At 39.8% G+C, this 25,934-nt stretch overlaps 1 protein-coding gene across 1 annotated transcript; it reads right to left on the reverse strand.

Annotated features, from left to right (window-relative positions):
- Positions 1-10,487: 10,487 nt before the first annotated feature.
- LOC109068062 (stonustoxin subunit alpha-like) lies at positions 10,488-24,062 on the reverse strand. Its single transcript, XM_019084931.2, has 4 exons — positions 23,912-24,062; positions 23,587-23,738; positions 12,183-12,230; positions 10,488-11,970 (listed from the first exon to the last, which is right to left on the reverse strand). Exons 2-4 carry the CDS (start codon positions 23,690-23,692, stop codon positions 11,426-11,428), a joined length of 699 nt encoding a protein of 232 aa, XP_018940476.1. The 5' UTR covers positions 23,693-23,738; positions 23,912-24,062; the 3' UTR covers positions 10,488-11,425.
- Between the last annotated feature and the right edge of the window lie 1,872 nt (positions 24,063-25,934).

The following is a 25,934-nucleotide window of genomic DNA, read 5'->3' on the forward strand; positions in this document are numbered from 1 at the left end:
ATGAGAAAGTATGACCAAGATGGACGACATCATTTACAGGATGTACAACGCCTTAAAGGAGAACTTCTACAGATTATCGCTGAGAATGTGTCTGAGCAATTCATCAGTTCCTGTTCTGAACACATGACTTCTTTAATGACAAGTATATTTAAGAGTCAGTTGAGCAGTGCTGCAGGACAAGCAGTAGGTCAGGTCATGTGTAGACATAAAACTGAACGTTTTATTGATTAGGGGAAAGGTGAAAAAAGCAAGAAATTTGTGAGGGAAAGTGACTGCATAGCCAGTGCAGTATACAGAAGATATGTGCAAAACAAATCAGCCCGTGTGGAAATCTTTTATTAAGCTGAATATAAAAGAATCAAGTATAATCTATGCGAATATAACAATTTTATTCTACAATAATTTCTGATGGTCAAGCATATATCCGACTGTGTGAACTATAAAAAGAGTGTTAGAACTGATCTAGCACTGCAGACCAACAGCTTTTTATCTCGGATAATTAAGTCTGTCTTCTGGCATCAAAACCCCAAGACTTTGAGAGTGATTTTTTCATAGAATAAATATTAAGGTAGCATGTGCCTAAATTATTACATCATATATCTGAAGACGTCTAAAATTTGGATCCTGTTATCCTTGGGAGACAATATGAAAAATTCATCCATTGAAGAGATTCAGAGATTTTGGTTTGCATTAACTAAATATAACTTGTGCAGTTTGTTGAAATAGAGTAGTTTTACTATAGTAAAACCATGGTTAACTATTGTAAGGGCACCGCGCTTTTCACAATATATAGCATTTGAAAACAGGTTTACAAAAAATGCATGTTTTAAGATTTACAATAAAAAATTTACTTTAATCAGTCAGAGGTGACTGTGACTCACTGGGGAGTATGTTCTAGCAACAAAGTAATGTCCATATGTCAGTAGCTCTATGATAATACAAGTCATGTGTTTAAAGTCATGTTCTTGTCACAATGTCTGTAAAATGTAAATTAACAATATTCAGATGATGCAAAACACACCATTTTGCATCATCTGGCAGACTTTAATCTTCTTTTAATTTTATAATCTTCTGGATTATAGTTGCTGCCGATCGACCCACGCCTGTCCCTGGATTACTCTTTTGTCTTGTCTATGAATCTACAATGTACCTGTTTGCTGTTGTTATCATCCTGCCTGTTTGACTAAGTCTTGGAATAAAGCTTTGCATGTGGATCTGCATGCCTCTTGTCTCACTCACTCCATAATAATCAGGAAGGAGTTTAGGAGTAGAATGTGAAAAAGCTCTGCCTCTTTTACTAAACTTTGATATCCTGAATACTACCAATAGTTACCAGAAAAATAGTTATCTGGTTTAATCACAAAATATTTTTATTCTAGATCCCACGGTAAACATATTTCTCCTCCTTATTTAGGAAAAACACAGTCTCTACGGAATGGACTATATAAGCCACAGTATCATTTAAGTGGGAAGAACATAGACCACCATAACTACAATTTATACAAATGTTCAAAGGTTTGGGGTCAGTAAGATTTTTTACATCTTTTACATCTTACAGCTTTTACATCTTGTACCTCCGAAATAATAATACAATTCAAAAGAACTTTTCTATGTGAATAAATTTTAAAATGTAATTTAGTTATGTGATGAAAGCTGATTTTTGCCATCATTACTCCATGCTTCAGTCACATAATCCTTCAGAAGTCATTCTAATATGCTGATTTGCTGCTCAAAAAACTAATATTGAAAGAGACTGAAATAGGATATTATTTTTACTGTAAACAACACCTTGTAAGATGCAACCTGTAAATGCACTGAGCAGCATTATCATTGGAAATCACCATTAACAGTTGAAAGGAAACTATGACAAATATAGTGGCCATTCCTCAGTGGCCATTCAAACTAATGTTTTATTTTGAATATGAGATGAAGAATGAATGCTGTATCAGATGCAGGTAATCACACTCACTCAGTCAATTTTGCTCTCATAAGTAAGCAATAAGGTATGAGAGGCTGTGCTGTATTGTGGATAAATCATGGCTGAAGGTTGTTAGGCACGATGCGAAGTGGACTCACTGCAACACTGTAAGCCATGACTTTCTGACAATACAGCATAATTCGAGTACCTTATTTCTTTTACAAAACAGTTACCACACAACACAAATATGTATTGATGTGGTTTTTTTTTTTTTAAAGTAAATTCATTAAATGCTATCCTTTTGCTAAAACAGGCCTTGTCCACACTAATACATTTTCGGTTGAAAAAGCATCTTTTTCTCTCCACTTTGGCCTTCTGTCCACACTGAGACAGCGTTTTTGTCAAGGAAAACTTTTTTTCAAAGTGGATGAATTTAAAAACACAGTTTTTGCATTTTAGTGTGGACCATGAAAATGGAGGCTTTTGAAAATGATGATGCATGTTTAGTCATGTGATGCATATTGTACCAACAGATATCTACCAATAGATGAATGAATGAATGAATGAATGATGCATTTATATAGCTTTTTATTGTGTATTGTTGTACACCCAAAGCGCTTTTACAATCATGTGGGGGGGTCTCTCCTCAACCATCACCAGTGTGCAGCATCCACTTGGATGATGCGACGGCAGCCACAGGACAACGGTGCCAGTGCGCTCACCACACACCAGCTACAGGTGGAGAGGAGAGAGAGACAGAGCCAATCAAGTGGTTGGGGATTATTAGGAGGCCATGATTGACAAAGGCCAAGGGGGCAATTTGGCCAGGACACCGGGGTTACACCCCTACTCTTTACGAGAAGTGCCATGGGATTTTTAATGGCCACAGAGAGTCAGGACCTCGGTTTAATGTCTCATCCAAAAGACGGTGCTTGTTGACAGTATAGTGTCCCCGTCACTACACTGGGGCGCTAGGACCCACACAGACCACAGGGTGTGCACCCCCTGCTGGCCTCACTAACACCTCTTCCAACAGCAACCTAGTTTTTCCCAGGAGGTCTCCCATCCAGGTACAGACCAGGCTCAGCCCTGCTTAGCTTCAGTGGGCAACCAGTCTTGGGCTGCAGGGTGATATGGCTGTGGCTAGATAGGGAGACATGTAAAATGTGCAGAGAGGGGGTCCCCAGGAGCAGGATTGAGAACTACTGCACTTAAAAATAATTCCTGACAGTGACAGCAAACAGCAAGAGGATGTTCCTAGGTGTAACGTGGCTCATCTTATGGATCTCAAATAAAAACAGAGAATAGGAACTGGTGTCCCGCTGTGTTGTTTATATTTTAACACAACATATTCCGATGGACATCCAATGGAGAGTACTATACCACAAACAAAAAAATAATAAACAGTAATATTCCCTCGCTCTTCAGAAACTGTAGCATTTCACACAAACGTACATCAACACATCTCCCATATGAGAGTTTCTTTGACAGCGGCAAGGGTGTGGCCTCAAAATTAAAGGTGAACAATGCAACATAACGCCAGCAGGGGTCACTCATAATTAATTACATAAATAATAAACAATTCATTTTGTTCTGAAGTGACATTTTCTTGAGATTTGAGTCTGTGGCTGAAGGAAGTAGTTCTGCATACAAATTTATTTTTTTTTCAAGACATACTGTGGTTATTTCTTATTTGTTTACAGTTGTGCTGTTGAACTGCTGTATAAATGCAGTATCATACTCGTAGCTGTGTGATATCACTCTATAACAGCATATTTCACACTTTGGTACAATCTAAATTTGCATAACAAAATACATAGCGTACTGGGCAAACATCAAACCTGCACTGTATTAAACTGCTCCTTGACCAATGAGCGATCAGTGCTACTAATGAATGTCTTTAAATCGTTTAAAGAGAATTGCATGACAAGAAAACGATATCATAATCCTCTCCTCCTCTATACATCTGTCAGCTTCTTGAAGAAAAAAAATAAACATACAAGAACTACAGAGAAAAAAGAAATAAAACCACTCTACACCAGACTATAAGAACTTGCTAACTTTTTCTACTACATACAGATTCACTGATCTCAACTACACTAAATCAACACTCTCCAGCGTCTGTGGAGTATTTCAAAGGATGCTGGTCTTCAGGTGAGAAATCAGCATGTGCGCCTCCCTATGTCCAATTAGACGGTCATAAATCAAAGAAACAAACTCATACAGGTTTGGAACAACTTGAGATAAGTAAATGATGACAATTTTCATTTTGAGGTGAACTGTTGATTTAAGACAAGTGCACGTCTCCTCTTCAGTGTGACGCCTTATGTGACTGTTAATTTTATTTCGATCTGAATTTCTTCTCAGTGATGGCATGTGAAAGGCTTCTCTTCACTGTGAATTCTCATGTGAATCTTACAGTTCGCTTTGTCTGAGCAAGTTTTTACAAAGTGATGGCACATAAAAGGCATTCTTCGATGAGGTATTACATGATTCTTACAGTGTTTGCTGTCTGAAAAGCTCCTTCCACACTTATGACATATAAAACTGTGATCTTGTGTGAGTCCTCATGTGATTAGTAAGAGATGTTTTACGTCTGAAACCAGTTCCACACTGAGGACATGTGAACGACTGCTTTACAGTATGAATTCTCATGTGCTTTTTAAGGATTCTTTACAAGAGTAGGCAGTATCTAGCAAAGTTTGGAAGTTGGTTGGGTGAGAGGTAGTGGATGTGAGAGCTGTGGATGTGTGTAGAGGGTATAGGAGGGTGTATGGGTGTGGGTTGGGTGAGGAAAGTGTGGTGGCATGAGTGGGTTTGTGGGTTGTGGCTGTATGGCTGTGGGAGGTTTGGTGAGGGCATGTTGATGAGGAAGAGTGGTTGTGTGTAGTCTAGGGTTGGGGAATTGTAGATGTAGGTGTGTCACAGTGCAGCTCTTTTCATGTATTGATGCTCTGTTTCTGTGTGACTGTCAGTCTGTTCTCTCCCCTCACTCACTCCCACCTCCTACTCCAACACACAACCTACACTTTCTACACTGCTTTAATATCTCATAAGAGTTTGGAAAGTCACAAATAAAGATATTATCTGAAGAAAAGATGTTAAAACATTTTTGTCTGATGCTGTTTAATGGGACCAATTGCAGAGAGGACTGATTGTCTCTAATGAGTTTAATATGTGGCCTCAGAGTTCTGAGGAAGTGTGAAGATGGGCTGCGAATCAAATCTCTTGAAGAACAGGGCAATTTCTGTCCCCACTTCTGCTGTAAATGACACAGTGTTCTGTATTTCACCATGGCATCCATTTGTTAATTAAATGCAGCTCTCCCTTCTTCTCTTAGCATGACACTAGGCCTTGCTGGTGTAAATCAGACCTTTATGTACCATCCTATTGTGTATCAGTACAGTTTCCGGCACTTGTCTCTCTGCTGAGATGAAGGCATTCATTTGTGCCACTGTCTGAAACTGTGGTTTCCTGCCACCGCAGACATTTCTGCACTCTCGGATATTCACTGAATTCTCGGCAGAATTTTAACACATGGTCAATGATCAAACGTTTTGTTGCAAAGCATGCCAAGGATTTATGCAACTAAAAACTTGTTGACAATCTGAACAGCAACACATTTGGTTCCATGGACCAACTTCAACAGACTGCCGTTTGCATTTTCAAAGACAAAAGCGGTTTGTGCCCACAATGGATTCCACAGTTTCACTGACTGAGTGAGGTCAGGTGAGTGAGAAGATGTGCATTGAAAGTCATGGCTGTCTCTCCATAAAGTAACTGAAATTTAAAGACAAAAAAGCATGACGTCTGCTTTGCTGACTTCCACTTAGGTGATAGACTCCTGTAAAAGGAGGAAGGGTCCCACTTTATATTGTGGACCTAATAATTGTGTACTTACATAGTAACTAGATGTGTACATAGTATGTAACCATAGTGTAAGTACACATTGATACAAAGTGTCTACAGCCGCAATGTTTGTGTAACTACACTTATGTAACAACCCACTGAATGGTATGTGTAAGAACAAATGTGTAACAGGACATTGGTAACAACATTCGTTGGTAATGAAAGTACAAATGTGTAACAGGACTAACAGCACTTTTTGGTAAAGAAAGTGTTACACTTTATATTAGATTTATCATGTAATTACTCTGATGTTACACAGGAGCGGACAGCAAGTTAGGATTTACATATAAATTGTGGTTGGTGTCCAGAATGTTACACTTTATATTAAGTGGACAGTTCCTGAGGAGTTACCATGTAAGTACACTGGTATTAAAGTGGTGCACCAACTCCACCAACTTGAGATCTAACTCCTCCCACTTTACATATCCCTAAACCTACCAATCTCCACCCCCTGGATCAAATGGTTCCAAATACTCTTATACATATTGTTGTTACAAAATGTAGTTATATATGTCCTGTTACACATTTGTACTTACACAAACCATTCGGAGGGTTGTTATATGTGTGTAGTTACAGAAATATTACAGCTCTAGATACTATGTACCAATGTGTACTTACACTGTGGTTACATACTACGTAGTACTAGTTACTATGTAAGTACACAGGTATTAGGGCCACTTAATATAAAGTGGGACCATCAAAGGTATTGTCCAACTATTTTGGGGAACTTAGATCAAAACGGTACGTTAGTCCAAAAAGCATGAAAAATCCATGAGCCAATGTGGGGAAATCGTTAGACATTTTGTCTAATGTCCAACTCTTTAACAAAGTTTCAAAAAACTATTTGGACATATGAGTATTTCTGTGCCAAAAATCTTACTTCCGGGTTCGTACAAGTTTCGGAGAGTTTTTTTTATCGTGGCTCTTAGACTGTATTGATTATGATTATGATGGTCCAGGATCAACATTAGTGAATTTAAACTGTATTGATTTTTACTATGATGATCCTGGATCAACATTAGTGAATTTAGACTGTCCTGATTATGATTATGATGGTCCTGGATCAACATTAATGAATTTAAACTGTATTGATTATGATTATGATGGTCCTGGATCAACATTAATGAATTTAGTCTATATTGATTATGATTATGATTGTCCTGGAACAACATTAGTAAATTTAGACTTATTGAAATAATTGTGATGATCCAGGATCAACATGCCAACATACACAGAACTTTTATTTTGAAATGTCTTTTCTACTTCCAGCTGCTCATTCAAACACACAAGGGAGATAAATAATGCACTGTCATAACCATCTAAAACATTTTTCAAAATTTCAACTCCATAAAGTTAACATTGCAATAATTCATCAATATTGGATATAATGGTTATATGGATCATATACGATCACTAGGCATTAATGCACAATGGATCGTAAAATGCTATGAAACGGCAAACCTGTAGACCATGCAAAAGCGCAACATTCTTACTATGAAGAAGGGCTCATATTTAATTAAATCATAGCCTTTTGTATCTTAATAATCACAAGCCATATCACAGTTACCCCTTCCCCACCCCTCAAGCTTTTTATGACCGTAAATAAAAAAAATAAAAAAATATAATCTATGAATTTACTCTTTATTCGCGCATACACTCCTAAATTCATTGTACTGCTCACACACATCTACAAAGGCGAGGGAAATGCTTGCACATTAGCTAAACTGCACATACTTGTTAAATGCAGTTGTTCATTACACTCATGCAAGTATTGAATTTCCTGTATTTTTTTAAATGTCATAAATACATTTATAATATTACATTTTGAGTTACAAGGAAGTTGAAAACAAAGAAGAAAGACAGAATATTTTGGTCTGTCTGTGTGGAAAAAGGAGGGAAAGATTCAAAAATGGATTGACGATGGTTTGTTTGGCACACACTGATGACATCAGAGGGTTGTGATAGGTTAACTGAAATGTTGATCCAGGATCACATCCTACTTGGCAAAATCACGGTGACCCTCCCGTCACCCCACCAAGTTTTGGATTCAAGTCAGTGAGAGTCTGTGTCTGTACTCTCTTTTATACAGTGCTTTCTGAAGGCGTGCCCATGTTTAATACATTTCATACATATGGTTATTGTTTATCAACTCTTTTAACTTTTTTGACTGTGTCTTCAGCCTGCTTTTAGGATGTAGAATTTATTTTAAGTGAAAGGAAGAGGCCTTATCATATATTTTGTCTAATGTCAAAACAGGGCGTGCAATTTTACCATATACTGTATTTTTGTAATGTCTGCACCAAGGAGGTTTCATCATATATTTTGTCTAATGTCCAAATAGAGTGTGCAGCTTCACCAAATACTGTACCCCTGCACTCTCTGCACATTCCATTCTCATGCAGGCCTCTACACACAGGAAGATACATGATTATAACAGTAGAATAACTTGATACATAAATGGCTAGATTCACATTGATTATACTTGATTAGTTTGTATTTTGCTTAATAAAAATCTTCCACATCTCCCAACAGACATTCTACTGACTATAAATAACTTTGCAAGTACATGTGAACTTATTCTAACCCGAACCCTACCAGTCTTCTAATACTCTACTAACACTCTAATTAAAGTAAAGTAGATATGTAGATGCAAAGTTACTTATAGTCAAAAGAATGTGTTAAAGGGACAATCAAAATAAAGAGAAACCATGACTGGTTATATGAATAGATTATTTTTGACAAGGAGTGTAATGGCACATTGCATTATGTACTGTACCTCCTGATGAGTCGTCTTCTCATCTAAAATGGCTGTTCTCCTAATCCTGCCTGTTTATGAAGCAACTGATCTGGACCACTAGGGCCGGCAACAGGCTGAAATTAACTTAGATTTTTTTGTTTGTTTGTTGTAATGGGCACAGGACATGTCGTTTGCCTCCATGATTCGCAACCAATCCAGGAAAGGACCTGTTAAGATAAAAAGTTAGAACAATCAGAACAGACCCACAATTAATAAGCAGGGGCCAGATGCATAAACAGTCTTTTCAACCACACATCCTTATTTCTGTTACAGACATTTAAATAACAGAAGTACTGGATAAAATTTATTGTTTGGGTATAAACACTTATTCTCTACAGCAGCGATCAAAATGTATTGTATGTATTGTAACACGTCAACAGTGACGAGATGCCTTACTGACCTCAGCACTTCATTGTCTCCTTGTGAAACAATCACAGCATTAATGGAAAAAGGAGTACATGAACAAATATATAATGTCATCACATTTGTCAAATTATTAATGCAGATGCAGGTCAGCAGCAGAAGCCATTTAAAGTCCACTCTAAAGTGATAAAACTATGGCATCATGAGCTTTTTAAACCATTTTCATGGGTTTCATGTTTACAAATATGTAAATACACATGCCCAGTAGCCGCAGCTGTATCCTATCTAGCCTTAACCACAAATCAGACAGGAGAGTAGATTAACTTCGGTGGACATACACTTGAAAAATGGTGTGTTCCGCTGTTTAAAATAAAATACTTTTTGATGTTTACTCATGTTCCTTTCGTGCTCTATGTAAATATGAAAAGATGATCGGTTCACGTGTTTGAACTGAGGCAATACAGTGATCTGTTACGACACATTAAAGAGCCACAAAATGGTATTTATTGTTTGAATTTCTTTAAAAATGACAAAATTTGAAAGCTGAGAGTCCTGACACGTTGTTTCATACCAGAAGTAACCTGCTTTGTTTTCTCTGTCAGTGTGTTGTCAGTTTCCTCTTTGCTCTGCGATGTATTTTTCACTGCGCGAGAACGATGTGTAGTGTGAGAGCGGCATTGTTTGTCGGGGATAGCAACAGTAACTAAGGATGGTGGGTCTTTGCACTCTTTAATTTGTGCCATATTTCTGTCTGCTCTCTATTTTTGTGTCAATTAAAGGAATAAAAGCACATGAATATAACTTATAAGAAGTGTTTAGTTTTTTTTTTCTTTCTTTTCCTTCCACATCAACGTTTCACACTCCTCCCCAGTAGGTGGCGGAAATGCACCAAAGCTGGTTAGCCAACCACCATAAGAAGAGAAAGAAAAGACTTTTAACATCGAAAACTCAAGTCCTGATAGGTCTGGGGTAAAGGGGATTCAAGTCTCTGATCCATTGCATCAGTAGATGGCGGTAATGCTCAATTTGTGATTGCAAGCCACCAATAAAAAATGAGTAAGAAGAAGAAACTTTTATTCTGAAAGGCAGCTCACCAGAAATACATATAGTCAAAGTCAGTTTCAAAGTAAATTCAAGAAATTTAGTTGCCGTTTGTTATTTTATTTTTGTATAATTTTTGTCTATGGCTGTTTTAGTACCTGGCTGAAAAGTCAGTTATGTATATTTCTGTATTTATATGGCATATTTTATTTTTAGGCTTATTTTTAGGCTAAGCACATATGTATTTGCATAATTAAGTTGTTTATCATTGATGTTAGTTTTAATTTTTGTAATTTTGTTGCAGTCAGTCGATTCTTTTCATTTCTGTGAATTCCATGCAAATACTGATATTGTTTTGTTTGTTTGTTGTAGCTCACAGTGTTGTGGAGTGGAGCTGAATAAGGTGCATTGTGGAGTTAACCATAGATTACAAATGGAAAAATGGACAACACACAAACATCAATGCAACAGCCAGTTTCTTTATTTCAACCGGGCTGCTACATTCATCAGCACCTGCATGCTTTCATGTTGTATAAATTCTGCATGTTGTTTTTCATCGACTGCATGCTTTTGTCATGTTATGCATGCAGTCTTTGAGAGTTCTCATTGGCTGTGTGTTCTTGTGTCATACTCTGTGAGCTGCAGTCCTGCCACTGCTTGGACTGTTTTGGGGGTGGTTTTTGTTTATTTATTTTTGAAGTCCGATAAAAAGCAGATTAACCTCTGCATCCTTGAGTCCTACTTCATCCCTTGTTTAACCTGACAATAAGTAACATTAAAAATATATCTGCAAGCCAGGTTTTTTTTATATATCACATAATTATCAAAAACACATTTTACATTTAATTTGTTTTGTATGTAAAATCCATACTAAGACTCCATGACATACAAATTACACGTCACTGACATGTCACTGATATATTACACATACAAAGAGAAGTTGTATTAATAATTTTATATGAGACGTGTCAAAATATATATTATAAATATATTAACATACAAAATATATGTGACAAAGTTATATGTCAATGTATGGAATTGTTCCATTTTCTAATAGGCTATATAGCTGTTGTTTTTTTTATCTATATGAGCATATTAGGACATTTCATATATAAGACATATGTCAAAATAAACATATACAATATATGGGATACATTTATTTCAGTATATGGAATTGTTCCAATTTCTAATAGGTTTCATATATGTTTTTACTTTATTTTAGCATATATTGCATATATTGATATTTCATATATGCATATTACAATTCCGTATGGGATATATGAGGATTTATTAAACAGATTTATTCTAAAATGTTCAGTGACAGAAGAAAGAGACTCAATAACATCTCACGGTTACTGGTTTATCATGCAGCTCAAAGTATTATGGGTGGACTCTCTCTACAGTCTATTCTGATTGATCAACAGGTACACTGATGATCTTTTAAAAATTGTAAACCCAGGATAGAGCGGCTGAGTGAATGTGGTCTGGACTGTGTGAATGAGTCTCATTGTGTTTCTAGAGACACTGTAGAAGGACAGAGTTCCTGCACTGTGATCCACATACACTCCTATTCTACTGCTGACGGAGTCTACAGGGAGTTCAGTCCGTATCTTTTTGTGTCTGAATGAGTTTCTGGAGGAAGAGCAGTACAAACTCCAGGACTGATCATTATATCCAAACACACACTCATCACCCGATCTCTTCCTGCTGATGCTCTTATACGAGACTGATATACACACACCTCTATCTCCACACCAGTCAATCTCCCAGTAACAACATCCACTCACACTCTCATTACACAACACCTGAGGACGCACATCAAATCTGTCCGGATGATCAGGATACAGCTGCTCTGTGTCAGTGCAAGTAATCATGTTGTTGTTCTCAGACAGACTGAGGTTTTTATGTGCTGTGTTTTGATCCAGAGTGAGTGGATAGGGAACTGAAGGAAATAAAAACACACCAGAATCAGGAATTATGAATCAGATCTTTAAATGTAACTAAACTCTTTATGTTCAATATATCGTCAGTGGCTCATGACAGCATAAAAATATTCTGTGCAAATCATCAATTACATGATCAGTTATAAAACTCGCCCTCTACAGGAAGAACATGTACACAGCAAGTTTTTCTGCTAGTTTTTTAGTGACTTACATTGTAGGAAGTTGTTCCTGGTCCAGAGAACAAAGTTGATGAATGTGACTGTGGAAATCAACAGACATGAACAATGTGATTATCATGTCAAGAGAAAATAATCCTCCATCAATTCCTAAAACATTTCTAATATGATCTTCTTCATGACATGAGATGATGGAGGATATTTCTAAGAATTAATGAGAATAACCTGTTAATAACAAAGACTATAGAATACCAAAGACATGTCATTTGTATAGTTTTAAATGGGTAAAAATGCAATGCTCAATATGGCGTTCTGAATGAAGAGCCAATCGCTAATCTGTAAAGTCAACGCATCACTGCAGCTGCCGTTAGAAGTTCTGGTTGCTACAGAAACAGTCATCGCTCTGAGACGTGCTCTTAGGACTGTGCATGCGCAGTGGCTGAACTAGCCTGAGAGATAAGCTTTTTATTACGCTATTTGAGCAAACGAAACAACATTTATGACACATTTGAAATCACCAAAGAAATATGACAACAAATATGAAATTTAATACCAAGCTTTTGTTGACAAAACCCCTTATCATGACACCTAGGCTATGTGTGTTTATAATGTCAGTATTATAACATATACTGTAGGCCTGCTGGTAGTATTATTTCTGAATGTAATAAAAATGCGACTAATAGGCTTCGTGACTTATTTGTTTATTTTTCCTTTCAAAAACATAAAATAATGTTTAGCATATATATTTTATTCAAACATGCAGCAAATGAAAGTAGCCTAAGCGATTAATCGGTTCAAAATTCTTATTGTATATTCTTATATTGATACATTGCTTGGCTGGCAAGAGTGTGGGCCAAATCTGGCACATTCTCATAGTTTGTGATTTTATTATGATAGGCTAGATTCTGACAATTAAAACAAAAATCAGATCATGTATTTATGACATCAATTTGTTTAGAAATGGAAGTAACTTAAAATGTTATTTGTGTGATGTAGGCTACTTTTAATATTTTTAGGCTAGCTATAAAGCTACAGCACTTCCAATAGGCTACTTCATGGGGCGATCAACACTGATTGCATGCAATCATTCGACGAACACCCTATTCCTATAAAACCAGGCTATATGTTATTAAATTGTATATATAAAATTATTTTGTTTGCAAGTTTAGTGTTTGTTTTTCCCATTTTAATTAAAAGTGACGTGACATTCAGCCAAGTATGGTGACCCATACTCAGAATTCGTGCTCTGCATTTAACCCATCCGAAGTGCACACACACAGAGCAGTGAACACACACACACACACTGTGAACACACACCCGGAGCAGTGGGCAGCCATTTTATGCTGTCGCACCCATTGCATCTGAAAATTACTTTAGCTACATATCTACACTAGTCTACATAATTTAGATCAATCAGTATGTGAAACAGGTGCTGTAATTTTTTTTTTTTTTACGTGAATCCCAACCCTCCCCAAAGAATTAAGCCAACTTAAGAGTTTATAATGTTTTTCTACCGGGTAGAAAAAATCCTGAATTGCATGTTCCGTTCATATTCTGGGCTCGTCTGCTTTCCTGTGCATAATAGGCTATACTTTATTACTAAACTGTGTCCCATATTTTGATTTTATAATATATTCATCCATTAGCCTCCCTTAAGTGTTTTATGAGGAGAGAAAGCTTAATGTGCATAATGAACCACTCCATTGTGAACGTACAAACTGTATAAACCACTAACTTACAAGCTGTAAACAGGAAGTGTTTGTCCGAACTCAACTGGTTTTGTGAAAGAACACAAAAGTTTTGCAAGACAATGCAAATTTTTCCACCCACCCCAATTTTTTTTCCACCACCATGTGCCTTTAGGGACACTCTCTCTCTCTCTCTCTCTATATATATATATATATATATATATATATATATATGTATATATAGGGGTGGAATGATACATGTATTCATACCGAACCGTTACAGTACGGACATCTCGGTTCAGTGCAGGAGAACTTACAATGAATACAGGCAACTCACCCCCAGTCCAGAAGGGGCACCCGCAGCAATGCAACACTGTTTGATGACCAGCCGCCAGCAGAAGAACAGCGAATGCTGAGAGGCCACCCGCTGATGTTTGGTTTATTTATTTTATATCAATTTTATTTGGATAAAGTACCAACTGTACAGTCTAGTTAGGCATACTGGAGCTGATGTGTGTTGTGTGTGTGTGTATGCACCAGCGCAATCACTTCAACCATTTCCTTATACAAGCAGAATCAACTTTAAACACTCATTGTCTTATTAATAATGCATCCCTGTATAAAGGTCTGCTTTTATTTGTTTACACTCACAATGAAAACAAAACATTGTGATTTTGTAAAATGAAGAAAACAAATAGGATGTTTCTTTCTGCCATTTCAGTTTCCTTTCTGTGAACAAATTAAGCCTGTCACAAAAATGAACTGAAACTCAGCATATATAGGCTACTTTACATATATACATATATATAGACATATATCAAATTTAAAGCTTTTCACATTTTATAGAACGATCCCCACCCCCCTGCCAGCAAGTAAAAAAAAATTAAAATAAAATATAATAAAAAAAAGGCCTCCCAGGACACTAGGAGTAGAGACAGGAAACAACTGAACAGGTGAGAATTGAACAAGAGCAGGAAAGTACCTTTAGCTGGGATTCGAACCCATGCTGTTTGAGGTTTAGGTGTGTCTTCATGTTGATGTGCTGCCCACAAGGCTATGGCTCTGACAGAGGTTACTCTACGCTCAGGATACTAAGGGGTGATTCTCTTATATGTCTCATTGAGATATCAGCTTTGTCTTAAGATGTCTTCAGTTTTATTTTAGGAGAAACATTAAACTTTTACTAATATTGTAAATACTAAAACTATAATTTAAATAGCAGTAAACATTTCAGAATATCAAGGGTTATGGGGTAATGTCCAGCATTGTATATACAACTCATTTTCCAAACACACTAGAAAGGACTTACAAGTGCAAGATGTGTAGTATAAGAGAAATACCTTTTTTTAACAAATGTAACTAGTGTACCAGGTTTTTTTTTTTTTAACAACTTCAAATATGTCAATGTATATACTGTCTTTGATTAAAATGGTGTGGATTAATGACATTGAAGCTAACCAGATGGAAGAAAAAAAGATATCTCTTTACCATTTCAAATATGTCTCCTAGAAAGAACGTCTCGGTTACGTATGGTAACCCTCGTTCCCTGAAGGACGGAACGGAGACGCCACGTCTGTGACCGACGGAAATGGGATATCACTTCGATAGACCAACCTACTTCGAGTGTAAACTAAACGAGCCAATGCACATTGGCATGCAATTACAGCATCCAGCTGCCCCTGTTCACAGCGTGAGTATAAGAAGGCAGCAGGTGCAATGCATACCAGGTTTTCGCTGAGGAGCCGAGCCAGAGACCCGGCAGCTCAGCAGCGGTACAGCAACAATGGCGACAGGATGTGGCGTCTCCGTTGCCTCCTTCAGGGAACGAGGGTTACCATATGTAACCGAGACGTTCCCTTTCAGAAAATGGGATCCCTACCAAAGCGGCATGGGTGCTGCCCCTTTCAGTGCCCTGTGCGAGCCGCCTGCGCCCCTATTAGGTGTAGGCCGGGGCTCGGAACAAGTAGTTCCACTCACCATTGTCAAAGCACTACCTCACTGGTTGAGATTGGATAACACTGGGAAAACGTACCCGTTCCGCTTGGAACAGGGATGCTGCGGAAGCCCCATCCTTCCCAAAGGAGGTCTTGGGAGCAAATACATATATAGCATCCATTTAGGTGTATATGGAGAAATCTGATGTGATTAAAACCCTCTTGGGAAGGCAGAAGTCTGCCGGGGAAACACAGGCTCTAAGGCTATACCGTGGACTATACACATACGAGTACAGCTTAGGTCTCAATATGGAACCCAGCCTTCCATGGTTCTCACGGATTCATCATGAAGGCCTGGCGCCAGACGTTCCGCCACATCCAGCTGCCTAGGGTGATGGAGGAACTCAACAGGGTCTACAGTACAGACACTCTGGGGCAGTTTTAGCAAGCCGACACTAACCAGGGCCTCTCGGTGCCACTACCCGTTTGAGGTGAGAACACAGGAGGATACCGGCTCTACACGAAGGCTATAGAACCTAGTGAACGTGTTAGGGGTCGCCCAGCCCGCATCGCTAGAAATATCTGTCAGCGAGGTGCCACGAGCCAGCGCCCAGGAGGATGCAACACTTCTAGTTGAGTGAGATCTTAATGTGAACGGGCAGGGCACACCCTGTGCCTGATAAGCCAGGGTTATGCCATCCTCTGCTTAGAGACGGCATTCCCCTTCTGCCAGCCTCCATAACAGACAAAGAGCTGGTCTGAGGTCCTGAAGCTTTGTGTCTGGTCTACGTAGCATCTCAATGCTCGGAGGGGACAGAGCAAAGCCAGGGCTGGGTCTGCCTCCTCCAGGGGCAGCGCTTGCAGGTTCACCACTTGGTCTTTGAAGGGTGTAGTGGGAACCTTGGGCACGTAGCCGGGCCGGGGCCTCAGGATTACCTGGGAGTCAGCCGGCCCAAACTCTAGGTACGAATCTTCGACCGAAAATGCATACAGGTCCCCTACCCTCTTGTTGGAGGCCAGTGCAAGCAGGAGCAGAGTTTTCAATGAAAGAAACTTTGGCTCAACTGAATGCAAAGGCTTGAATGGGCCCTGCTGTAGTGATTTCAGCACCAGAGTCAGGTCCCAAGAGGGTATGGAGGGGGGCCGGGAAGGATTTAACCTCCTGGCCCCTAAGGAACCTGATGACGAGGTCATGCTTACCTAAAGGCTTTCCATTCATGGAGTCATGGTATGCAGCAATAACAGCAACCTGGACTTTGAGGGTGGAGGGAGACAGCCTTCGCTCCAGCCCTTGCTGCAGAAAGGAAAGCACAACTGCAATCGAGCATCTTCGGGGGACTTCAGGGGTGAGAAGAACACCACTCGAGGAACAGATTCCACTTCAAGGCGTAAGCGTGTCTCGTAGACGGTGCTCTTGCCGAAGGGTGCCAAACGGTGGCCCGTCTCTGAATCAGTAGATCCTTCCTCAGATGAATCGGCCAAGGAGGGGCTGTCGCGAGGAGCACTAGTTCGGGGAACCAGGTCAGAGTGGGCCAATACGGCGCCACTAGCTCCCGGACTTTGCACAGTGTCTGTGCGAGAAGGCTCACTTGGGGAAACGCATATTTGCGTAGGCCCCACGGCCAGCTGTGTGCCAGTGCGTCCATGCCGAGAGTTCCCTCGGTCAAGGAGTAGAACAACTGTTAGTGAGTGGTCTCTGGAGAACCAAACAGGTCTACCTGAGCGGATCCAAAACATCTCCAAATCAGCTGGACCATCAGGGGATGGAGTCGCCATTCTCCCAGGAGACAGCTCGTCGGCTGTACGATTGAGCAGGCCCGGAATGTGAACAGCACGAAGTGACCTCAGAACCTTCCAACTCCAAAGGAGGACGTGGCGGGCGAGTTGTGACATGCGTCAGGAGCGCAGACCACCTTGTCGGTTGATGTACACAACGGTCACCGTGTTGTCCGTTCGGACCAGCACATGCTTGCCTCGTAAGTGACCTTTGAGACATTCAAACCAACGTGCACTGCTAACAACTCTAGGCAATTGATGTGCCACTGCAGCTGCGGGCCCGTCCAAACCCCTGAGACTGCATGCCCGTTGTACGTGGCCCCCCAGCTGGTGGTGGAGGCATCCATGAAAACCACAGCATGCCTGGAGATCTGCTCTAGGGGCACCCCTGCCTGGAGAAACACAAGATCTGACCACGGGGTGAGGGTTTGGCGACAGGCCAGTGTAACTTGGACCCGGTGAGTGCCACGCTTCCACGCCCACCTTGGGACTCGGCCATAAAGCCAGTGCTGGAGCGGTCTCATATGTAACAGGCCGAGCAGTGTAAGTGCCGCCATATGCCCCAGGAGCCTCTGAAAAATTTCAGTGGGACCGCTGTCCTGCCCTTGAATGTATTCAAGCAGACTAGCACCGACCGCGCACGTTCCTCTGTGAGGCGTGCTGTCTGTTCGACCGAATCCAACTCCATACCGAGAAAAGAGATCCTCTGCGTCGGCGAGAGTTTGCTCTTTTCCCAGTTGACCCGAAGGCCGAGTAGGCTGAGGTTCCGGAGTACCAAGTCACTGTGCTCTCACAACTGATCCCGAGACTGTGCTAGTATCAGCCAATCATCTAGATAGTTGAGAATGCGAACACCCTGCTCTCTGAGGGGAACAAGAACCGCCTCCGTGACTTTCGTGAAGACACGGGGGAACAAGGACAGCCCGAAGAGCACTGCACTGAAATGACATCCCCCTAACTCAAACTCAAAAAAAAGAAAATGGTCTGTGGCACGGAAGGATCGATACATGAAAGTACACGTCCTTCAGGTCGATCACTGCAAACCAATCTCGGGGACGGACGCACCCGAAGATGTGTTTCCGAAGATGTTAACATCTTGAACGGTAGCCGATGAAGGGCCCGGTTCAAAACTCGCAGATCCTGGCGAAGGAGGAAGATGAGTGAGGTCCGGTGCTTGGCCGTCCGCAACTCTCCGTGCCCTCCTGGGACCCAGAGATAAGGGAAATTGCTCTTTTGTCAAGAAACGGCCAACGTTGGGAAAAAACTAAACAAAAGATTCTCCACCCGGCCCTCCTCCAGGGGAGGGAGTGGTGCGTTCATCATCTCCCGAAGAGCAGATCCCTCCATCTCTGGGTCGCCTGTCTCAGGGCCTCTTGCATTTGCCACCAGGTTTGGCGGCGGCCTAGACAGGCGGGGCGGCCCTCCCATGCCCGGCTCCACGACACTGTTTTGCTGGAGGCTGCTGCGGCTGCGGCGCGGGGGCGGACGCGGGGGCCTGCCCTCGGTGACAGATATCTGCTGACCAGCCAGATCCACTTCTGTTGTGGGAAAGGAGGTGGATGTTAAATCACCTAGGATATCTGCCATTCGGCAGACGGCCACCAATTGGTCAGTAAAACAGAGATTCCTTCTTCCTTGGGTCATACTTACTCAAACAGCATTCCTGGCCCTTGGTATCATGATGGACAGGTGCTGAAATGGAGCATCAAAGCCTGTTTGGATGCAGACTTCTGCCTCCTCGCATTTTGTATTACCAGGTCTGAGGTGAAGCCAGTGTGAAGAACCTAGGCAAGTTTTGGCTCCCTTATACATCAGAGGTTTCCCCAGCCAACCTGGGGGACAAGGCTGGTGGTGCAAACCCTTACCGAATGCATCACAGGACACAACGTTTTCTACTATGGTGAGCCTTTCTCCACAATGCCGCAGAAACCCTGCCTCAAGTATGTTGAACGTAGTCCCAGTGAGACATTGGCAAGTCTGGACTCCACACCCCTTCCCATTGACTCTTCGGTTTGCTAGGTGCCTGTTAAAGTTCAGTGGCATTCTGTTAACCCAGGTTTGAGGGAAGAGTGTTGCTGTCCTTTGACCACTAGAAATATGCTCATGCTCATAAGAACACTTCAGCACTGCCTGTATGACATGAGCATGGCGATGTGGCTCGCACTGTGTGGTTATCAAACAAAATCTCTCATTTAGAGGCATACAAGCTCTTAGACACAGTGTCCAAAGGCACTGTTCTAACAATGGATGCTTCCAGGATGGGTTGAGGTGCTTCATGCAACGGGCATGCAGCCTTAAGCTCCAGGATTTTTTAAAGGTCCTTTAGGATTGTACTTGTCAGACTGTACGAACATGATGATCATGTCACTCTGTGAGATCTCAGTTGTCATTCATGTCATACTGTATGACAGTCAAGGGGCCCTATTATACACCTGGTGCAATGCGACGCAAGTCGTGGCCCAAATGTTTTTGTTATCTATGTTAGTTCTTATTTTGCCGTACTGCGCTGTTTAAATAGCAAATGCATTTGCGCCCATTTGTGGTGTGTTCAGGTGTTTAGAGGTGTGTTCAGGCACATTGTTGGCACATTGCTATTTTGAGGAACTGAAGATAGACTGCGCCATAGACTGACTCAAACCTGGTCTAAAGTCTAAAGTCAATGGCGCAATATTTTTTCTTTCTGTCATTTAAAGAGCACGTTAGTAGAAAATGCACATCTGGGCGGGTCCACAACACACATTCACTTTGCTTATTAAACACAGCAGCACACAAACATGCCAAATATAAAAAAAAAGTGGTAAAAGTGGTGACCTAGCCTACCTATTTGCTCGCACATAAGCAGATCCGTTTGCTCTCTGGAGACATATTTAGTCTGTGTGCCTTAAATTGCGCCATTTAAATAGCGAATCTTCCATGGTGCAACTCGCTCTTAAAGGGAATAAGAGATGAGACTGATTGGTTTATTGCACGCTACGTCCAAAAACACACCCATTACTCATTAAGAGAATAGGGACAACCCTTTTAGACCATGTGCCGGGTTTTTCCCATCATTATACTAGCAAAAGTGGATTCGGAAATGCGCTAAGTGCACCTACGCCGTGTGCTTTAGACCATGTGCTTAAATTGTTAAAATAGGGCCCAAGATGTGTTAAAAACGGGTGCATGCAAGAAAACTTGTACATAGTTTTACATTATCAACTCACACACGTTAAGTGACCACTAGATGCATTGCACATGGGGCTGATATGTTGACTATCATAAAAAGTACCTGAATGGTGGCAATACTGGCGTATTTAAGAAGAATAGTGTAACTAGCACTACACACCCACATAAAAACAGCCGGATTACCAGGTGTTTATCATAGCAAAGGCAACATATCAGATGAATTCCGTGAGCAGAGGATGGGAGCACCGGAGTTCATGGTGGTTAGAAGAAATCTTTAGCATTAATTCTTATCATAGCTTGTCTTGAAAAACAAAGACAGTTTGATGTTTGTCGTAGGAGAAGTCACACTGCAGGACAGTGTGCCAAAGCTTCTGACACTGACAGAATTTCGTTAGAGTTTAAATTTGATCGCAACAGCCATTAATCTGCTGTCAGTGAACATGTCAAACTAACAATCAAAGGCTACAGATTTTAGCCTAGGATTACAGGATTCTTTTAGGATTTTCAATATTTGTCTCAATCGGCCAAATCATGACCAAAATTGCACCGTGTGAGCCGGGCTTTAGGGACCAAGGCTGGCAGTCATGCATATGCTCTGGAACAGAGTAATATTGCGTCCACATCGCAGGATTTGTGATTAGTAAACTGCAACGTCTCAAATCGCGATTGCAATTCGATTTTGATTAATCACACAGTCCCACCCACGGAGGAGCTCTGGAAGGATTAAAGCAGGAGTGACAACAGAGTAAGATGAGAGAGGACCAGGCCTGGTCACATGTTGTGTTTTGTTTATGTTTTATGTGGCAGTTATCCGTGAGATGCTGACTATTACTTTTGTTGTTGTTTGTTTTATTATTACATTGAGGTTCAATGTCTGCCGGTTCCCGCCTACTCAAGTTCATCTCTTCTACTTTTTGTTTTTGGAAGAAGACATGCTTAGAGGAATAACCCACAATTTACCTCAGAAGAAGAACACAATGTGATGTGCAGCTTGATCTACTGGAGATCTTACATGAGTAAGATTACTTGCGTTAGTTGTTATTGTGTTATTGTGACATAACGTGTACACATTTTACTAGGTAGAAATTTCCCAAACTATAATTCCTGACTACATCTATTAAATCAAGTGAAACATTTTTAAATATGTCATTTCATTGAATCTAAATGTCTCACAATGCCAGGATGTTTTTAATGTTCTATAAAATATAATACCACGAGATTTAAAAGTGGTATGAGTTTTATAGTGAGTCAAATAATGTTTGGCACAAAGGTGTGTTACTGTTCACATCTTTGTGTTTAGATCAATCATGATTCAATCATGTGTCCTTGACCTTTACTGTGTAGAGCTACTGTATATATTGATTATACGGTATAGTAAATAAAATACAAATAATCAAAACCTCCATTATTTTATTCTCCTCACATTCTTTGTTACCTACCTCACAGACACATTACTTACTGATGGCTCACTATGAGAGGCACTTTGTCTCTCAGGTGTGAATCACTAAATATTCATGGCCATTGCCACTCCCTCACATAACACAAAACATGTCTTACAAAAGTTGAATCAATATACTGTATTTTTCTGTGAATAAGTGAACAGGATTTTCACATCATTTTGAAGCAAAAACTCAGTTTACCACATCCAGTTCTCAAAAGTCTTGTGAAAAAATGTTCTGAATCTGTTTTATGGTCTTATTTCAGTGATTAAAAATGTTTTACTTTTTCACTAACCATGCAATAAACATTGTTTCCTCACAAACATGTACATTCATGCTGCTCATGTATTATTGTAGCCCATTTTGCACTAAATACAGTGTTATCAGACTTTAGCCATTAATGATTTTAAGATACTGAAAAAAGCACAAATGTCAGAGTATGTCAAAACTTCTCCAGAGCCCCAAAACCCCCTCAGACCTCAGAGAGCTAAATTTATGTTCAATGTCTGCTGGTTTCCACGGCCTTCTTCCCATAACTATGACCTTTGTTACAGAACACTTCCCCAACATTAACAACCAGGACTTATTTTCTTATTTTCTCAGAATGAGAAAAGGCTCTGGCTGTCTTATATCATTATATCTTGGATGTGGAGAATGAGGTCATAAGTCTTGGGTGGTGGAAGGTTATGAGGAGGAGAGGTGCATTTGGTTGTGACATGCTGGGCTTGTCAACATATGCGGCCCCCTGGACTCATTACGCAGTTAAGTAGCTGTGGCATTTTAGTTTAGGGACCTCAGCACAACTTGGAAGTGACCAACTGAAAGAGAATGTATCTGTTACGTTTGGTAACCCTTTGACATTGTTACCCTTATGCCACAACTCTGAACATAATCTCAGTGGATTGAGATGCTTTCTGGACTTCTCAGAACAAAAAAAGTGAGCAAATGCCATCCTGGGGTGTGTTTCCCAAAACCATAGTTGCTAACCTGTTAGCAACTTAGTTGGTTGGCAATGGGAAATTGCATTGCAACCAACAAAGTTGCTAACTTAGTTAGCAACTATGGTTTTGGCAAACGCACCCCTGGCCTATTTATACCCGGATGTCCGGGGCATTGCTAGCTATGCAAATTGTGCTCGCCTTTTCTCAATTTTCTCATTGGCCTTTCTCAATGATGTCAGGTGTCTGGGCTCCCAAGTGCGACCCCCAGTGTCAGACTTTGACATAATGTCCCCGTACCCTCTATCAGGGAATGAGGGTCACCTTACATAACTGAGATGTTTTGTCTCTAGGTGCTTTTCTTGGAAAAAAAAATTGCTAAAGGGACCTGAAAAGTCACACAATTTAGCATATTTCAAATATAGACAATTGAATTCCTTTGTTTCTCTTTTTTTTAAATGGCTCGTTTAACAACTTAATTTTAACAATAACATGTTACCTTGCTTGAGTTTGTCTTTCAGCTGCTCAGCTAAAGTGTTCCGTCCATTCCGCTCCAGGATGTTCAACGTGATCCTCTCAGCTTGTTCTGGTCCAAAACGATTCATTGTCAGATCCACTGTGTCAGGAGTATCTGCCTTCTCTAGAGCAGCACTTGAAACACAATAATGATTCTTTAAGTGCCATTTAAACCTCTTCAGTTTTTCTGTGTCTACATCTTAATTTGTTTAAAACGATTAAATAAGTTTTATTAATGAGCACAAAAATTAACAGCACTTTAAATCTTGTCAGGTCATACATTTATGAAGCAGTATATACTAATTTACCAGTAAAATGAAGACAAAACTGTAGGCTTCTTGCTTCACCTCTGAACTGGCTTCTTCAGAAAAGGCTCTGAAGCTAATCTCCGGGAAAACAAGTGAAACCAGTTTTTCAAGAGAGACGTGAGAAAACCCTGGGGAGGAAATCACAGTCTGTCTTTTTCCTAGGAAGTTTTTTACTGATTTAATAAACTCTTTCTGTCACGCATTCATGTGGTGGTCTGAACTTTTATAATGAATAAATTGTTTTGGCTTCCTTGATTTTATGACAGTTTTTCAGAGTAACTTTCACTCAACTGAACAATTGTAAAGGATTTGGTTGCAGTTTTCTGTTATTTTAATAAATTGTTTGTTCTCTGTCCTTTAATGATTTGTGGTCTCTGTGGTAAACATCCTCTGCTGGCATGTTATTCTTTTTAAATTTAATTAATTTTTTTATGTCAAGGGTGTCAAAAGATACAATACAGAATGAAAGAAAAAAAATGACATTCAATTGAGCTGACTTGTGCATTTCAGGATACACTTTTTAGTGCTTACAGGACCTGAATGATATACCATAAAGAGAAAATAGAAAGGAAAAAGAAGAGAGAACAGAACCACAAATAAGAGAGAGAGAAAAGTAAACAATCCAGCAGGGTAAGGTTCAGTGTAATAGTGACCTTGCATAGTTACATTAAATTTACAATACTGATATATGATTATATCTATTTTAACATTACTAATTCTCAGAGACCAAAAATTCTTTCCACTTACTCCATAAAATAGCCTTCTTTTGCTTGTTTAATTTTAAAGAAAATGTATGGTTTTCCATCTTATATATTTCAATTACAACTGAAAAACATCTTCTACAATGGGAGGATTAAGTTGAAGCCATTTACGAGAAATAGCCTTTTTAGCTGCAACCAGGAATATTCTCCAAAAATATATGTAATTTGTTTCATGCAAATCCAGAATTCCCAAATATAAGACATGAAACTGAAATGGGATATTAAAGGGGTCACATGACGTTGCTAAAAAGAACTTTATGTTGTGTATTTGGTGTAATGCAATGTGTTTGTGTAGTTTATGGTAAAAAACAAAACAAAAAAAAAACATTATTTTCCACATATTGTACATTATTGTTGCTCCACTATGCCCCGCCTTTCTGAAATGCATGATTGGCCAGCTATCCAGTGCGTTGTGATTGGTTGAATACCTCCAGCATGTGACAGAAATGTTACGCCCCTTAACATACTGTGTGATGCTGTGTCCCGGCGCGACAAGACCAATAAAACTCATTACAAACAATGCATTTGTAACATCCAGGGGGGACATAATTACTGATTATAATGACTTATACTGTCTTTTAACGTATTGCATATCGTATGTCTGCATTTGTGATCAGAGAAACGACAAACAACAAGTACTACCCTACACTGCTTAAAACTCGCATTTGAAAAAAAGGAAAACTTGAAATTGCATCATATGACCCCTTTAATCTTCAATATGGCCTTCAAAGTCTGGTGGATGTCTTGCCAAAACAGGTTGATAACTGGACATGACCAGAATATATGGTGATGATTTGCTACTTCAGAATTACAGTGAGTCTCCAACACCCAGATCCTATTTCACTATGACACTTTCGGGCAGGAGATATATAAAAAAAAATCAAATCACATTTTCCCAGACAAATAACCTCCGCTGATGTCACCCTGTGGTTTCCCATTTACATGGGATTTACATGTTTTTAACCAAACCTCTTCTGTTATAGTAATGTTTTCTTTCTTCTCCCATTTTATTCGGACATAGGAAGTAGAATCTGATCTGTAATATTAAAAACATAGATCAAATTTGTAGATTACCTTACTAATATTATTAGCCCTATATGCTGACAGGAATAGCTTCACTAAATCATTCTGTGCCCAATCCTCGCTCTTGTTCACTTTTGAATTAAAGTAGCGTCTTATTAGAAAGTATCTAACAAGTCATGATTATTCAACTTAAACTGATTCTTTAATTTTTGGAAAGTTAAGAAAATATTGTTCCTATT

The sequence above is a fragment of the Cyprinus carpio genome, chromosome B4 (assembly GCF_018340385.1).
Source record: "Cyprinus carpio isolate SPL01 chromosome B4, ASM1834038v1, whole genome shotgun sequence".
In the NCBI taxonomy this organism is placed as follows: domain Eukaryota; kingdom Metazoa; phylum Chordata; class Actinopteri; order Cypriniformes; family Cyprinidae; genus Cyprinus; species Cyprinus carpio.